The 4,523-nt window shown below is 40.4% G+C and overlaps 1 protein-coding gene across 2 annotated transcripts in view; it reads right to left on the minus strand.

Annotated features, from left to right (window-relative positions):
- Positions 1–4,467, minus strand: part of PDE5A (phosphodiesterase 5A) — a 123,638-nt gene extending 119,171 nt beyond the window's left edge. For both annotated transcript variants that reach the window (XM_019522037.1, XM_019522035.1), the window contains exon 1: positions 4,401–4,467. In XM_019522037.1, the coding sequence (XP_019377582.1) occupies positions 4,401–4,426 (26 nt within the window). In that variant the 5' untranslated portion in view covers positions 4,427–4,467. The remainder of the gene's footprint in view (positions 1–4,400) is intronic.
- Between the last annotated feature and the right edge of the window lie 56 nt (positions 4,468–4,523).

Consider the following 4,523-nt stretch of genomic DNA (forward strand, 5'->3'; position numbering starts at 1 on the left):
ATTTCAATTAACATTGTGCATGCCTTTGTGTTTCTTTAACATCTGAGGTATACAACAGGCAGCAAAAGCACTCTCTTATGTGGCAGCTCTGTACTAATTGGAAACTAGTCTACACTTAATTCCTGTTCAGAACTCCTACTGACAGTTCTGTGTGATAGAGGAAGCCAGATTGTGGTCAGCTGAGAATAAAAGTACAAATTGTTGCTTTAAAGTCTCCAAACTTTCCTGAATAAGTGATAGTTTTTTCAAGGTGTATTAGTACGTTGTTTTTCTTCTTTAAATCCTGCCCCCAAAACCACCCTTTTCTGCAACCTGCCTACACTTATTTGCATGCATAGTCTGAAAATATTTAGGCACAGTGTAAATTATTCACGAGTAAAATTTCTTCACGCATCCAGCATTTGCTGGATTGGTGCCTTAAAAAGATATACTAGAATGATGTTAATACACACTGTAGACATCTCTTCAGGGATGTGAGCTTCCTGAAAAGGGCTAAAGGAAGTGGAAGCTACTTACAAGTGAGGAAAAGGTTTTTAAGGTAACTGGCTTTACAAAATAAATAAATAAAACCACATTTCAAAATCCTTCCTAAGAAGCCCTATCATGCATTTCTCCTACCTGCACTTCTCCCTCTAGCAAAGCTCTATACATGCGTATAACATGAAGCAAAGGTGCAAATGGGAGAATACACAGTGAAGTCAGCGTAACTTAACTTCATTTAAGTCACAGGCTACACCAGGGATGGATTTGGCTCATTAAAGTAAAAATGTTACATATTTTTAAGATTAATATTTTTAGAGCAGATTTGAAAATATGTTCCTAATTTGGCTATTCAAAAACAACTCTCCTAAACAAACTTTCAGTACAGCATTTTTAATAGTTCAGAATATATGCATTAGTCTGAACTTATTTCCACTTGTTCAAAAACGCACAACCTTTTTCTTAAGTGGACACAAATTAAGCAAACATATTACAACACAAAACCATGAGATTAACACAAATAATATACTTAATAAGCATAAGCTTAAAAGCTAAACACCAAATGGATGGCCCAGGATGAAAGAGCTTGCTGTGTATCCCTCTAAACATGTAAACCTGAAGGCCACTTAACTGAGAAACCTAATATCACAGCTAGTATACCCCAAACGGACTTCTTGGAGCCAATAGAAAGGGAAATAAATTGTACCTGCCCTTTTGCAAAAGAACAAATATCACTGCTATATTCAAGCCATGCAACCACTGGATTCGAACCAGGGAGTCTTTTTCTGGTGAATGTCACCCCCAGAATCTTCGGCAATGAAGCAAATCACTTGTAAATGTTTTCCAACTATACTTAACAAGCCAAGAAGTATTTATAGCAAAAAGCCTTTTTTTCATTAAGAAAAACACAAAGCTTAGTTTAATCATTTTCATCTATTATGCCGTGAATTTAGGAAGCCAGCCCTAAAACTGCCGGCAACCAAGAGCAGATTTTTTCCTTTCAACAGTACCTGTAGTTCATTGCAAAGGACAGAAAAAGAAGTACAGGAATTTCTTTTCGTTTTTTTTAAAGAGGGACAATAAGGAAAACCAGGAATAGTGTAGTCTGGCATCTCCAACTGGGTTTTAAGTTTAACGTGGAGTTTGATATGACAACAACTGGATAAAGGTTTTATCAAATATAAAAAGTCACTTGTATTTTGTTTATTTACCTTTTTGTATTTGGTAAAACTTTAGTAAGAGGCTACGGAAATCAGATTCAGGCCTAATTCACTACAAGTTTATAGGTGTAAGGACTGCAAGTTATACTGCTATCCTAGTCCAATATTAAGGATTATAATTTTAACATCAATTACAAAAAAGGTACAACCATAATATGGGGTCAACACAAGCTACAATCTAAAAGCAACTCAGATGCAGTACAAGTTTAGAAGAATTAGTTTTACTTTGGAAAAAAAAAAACCTCTCCATTTTTTTTTTTTGTGATGTCATTTCTATTTAGATATAAAATGCTAAAATTTTCAACCACAAAGGAAGCTGGGGAAAAAAGGAGCAACTTAATGAGGAGAACTAAGAACAAACTGCCTAAGAGGTGCATACCCTAAAAATACTGTAAATAGCTTACATAGCCTACACTGAACTCATCCCTGTTATAATTTCATTGAGTTTGCTAGGAAGAAGTATCCCCATTACTCTGTACTCTGATCAAAGCAATCATAAAAACTCAAATTTAATATCTATTTCTATGCTTCTTGCATATCTTTAGTCTGCCCAGAACAAAACAAAGATATAAAATGTAGCAGCCTGATACTGTAAGGCATTACTCAGGTGAGCAGTTTTTATTCATGCGTACTTAGACTGTCTATGCAAGTTAGAGCTGCTTATAAGTATTCACACTACAGGGCCTAGGCTGCACACTTTCACTGTATTTGGTAGAAAATGAAACATAACACACAGTTAAACCTACACACAGAATTCACCAGTCCACTGAATCATCCTGGACTCAAAGAATAATGCAGCCTGATGATGCATGACTTGGAATTCCTCCTGAAAACCTCCACAGAAAGGTATACAGCATCCTGCAGGATCAGACCTTGACTTGTAATGATGACCAATAATAAAGTTTAAACTGTTGCCATAAAACCAACTTTCACATTTTCTTTCTGCTTGGAAACAAAGAATAAATTTAGCACACCGGTGACCTATACCTTTAGCCCATACTCACATGGGTCCAGAATATCTAATGTCAAAGGTTCCAAATGGAGCATATGAAATTTCTGGTTTATGAATATAGTTGTATTAAGTAGAACCAATTGTGAATAAACAAACACACATCTTTTCTCTTCAAGTCCTGCCTTTCAGGAGGTGTGCTTATTTCTGAAGCCACAGAGAAACACATCCATGTCAAAGTGATCTATGCAAAAGAGAACAAGGCAAAAACATCCCTTATAATTTAGAGCTGAGATATGGAACTGTTACTCTCCTTTATAAACCTAATCTTTTTCAGATAAAGCCACCCAAATCAATCTTTCTGTTTTTATTTATGAGGCACAATGTATGCAAATCCTTACTCATGTAGGCACAGTCAAAAAGGCTACTCAGGGAGTGGGGACTTGGAGGATGAATGTATGACGGGGAGAGAAACATCACATATAATCAATTTTTATGTTGCGACACATGGTTGCTAAATTAGACCCTGATTTAAAGCCGGTTGCAGCCAGTGTAGAGATACTTCAGTAGGTTTTGGATCATGACCTTAGTATTCTTTCCCAGCCCCAATGTATCACATTACTCTGTAACAAATGGTGCAGCTGAATTCCATTTTGCACATTTGTACTCATATTTGCAATGTTAAAGAGAAGGTCCTTTGGCTGACCTGATTAATTCTTTCTTTTCTTTTTTTTTTTTTTGGTTTATTGCTCTAAAGATCTGCTTATATTCCTAAAGAAATAAACCCAAACCACTGCAGTACAAAGTTAGACTTCTAGAGCAACGGTTAAAAACAACGTCAAAGGAAGACCAAGTAAAAAGTTAAGCAACGGAAACCCTACTGTGGAAACTGCATGCATTTTTGTTCAAGGTAACTATTACCGTAGCACAAATTGTGCACGTTTTTAAAAAACAAACACAAAGCACAATGTGGAACGAACAGCGTAGCACTCTCGCTCAAGCCAGGGATCCAAAACAGTGGCACAATGCAGAATGCCAAACGGCTAACAAAACGCGCTGCTTCTCTCCAACTGCTCAGTTTTATTAAGCGTAATAGGAAGAAAAGAACCAGCCAGACCAGCAAATAGTTTGTAAAAGGTGCCTCTTCCACCACCACTAATGTACAAGATAGGAGCAACTGCCTGTCCTGGACAACCTGCCATGAAGAAAGTAAGTTACAAAGAGGAAAAACTCCGCTCAGGTCAGGCGGACATCCCTGAAAAACAATGCGATACTCCCACTGTTATAAAAAGCATCATCAAGCGGCTGCCAGGCAAGCCCTGCCAGTCCAGAAGTCTTTTTCCAGCCACCTCCTCTCCAACGCAAGGACCTTTCACTTAGCCATGGGAATGGCACCAAACTGGATTCTGCCTGCAGCCCCCCTTCCCCAAAGGGAGCCATCCAGGAGGCCCACCAAGCCTCTCTGGTGGAGGAGGGAAACCAGCCCAGCACCAGGGTTACTATAAATGCAGCCTTCCCAGCGACCCCCAGTTTCCGAAGTGGCTGAAGAGCAATCTAAGGGCGGCTTTTCTCCCAGCACCAGCTCCGCTTGGCTTACCCTGGCCCCACGCTGCCCATGCCGCAGCTTGGGGTACAAGGGGGAGGCTTGAGGCTGGCTCTGGGGGCAGAGGCGCAGAGCGGGGGACAGGGGAGGAGGGGGGGCAGTTCTTCCCGGGCCCCAGCGCATCCCGTCTCGTGCCCGCGCCAGATACCTGGTCCTGTCCCCGAAGGGCAGCATGGCCAGCCCCGCGCGCCGCTCCCAGCACTGCGGGGGGTGCAGCAGGCAGCCCTCAAGTTCAAAGCGAAACTTCCCGGCGCGGGCCTGCCCCCTGGCG

This window comes from Gavialis gangeticus, unplaced genomic scaffold (assembly GCF_001723915.1).
Source record: "Gavialis gangeticus isolate Ggan-Ray unplaced genomic scaffold, GavGan_comp1, whole genome shotgun sequence".
Lineage (NCBI taxonomy): Eukaryota > Metazoa > Chordata > Crocodylia > Gavialidae > Gavialis > Gavialis gangeticus.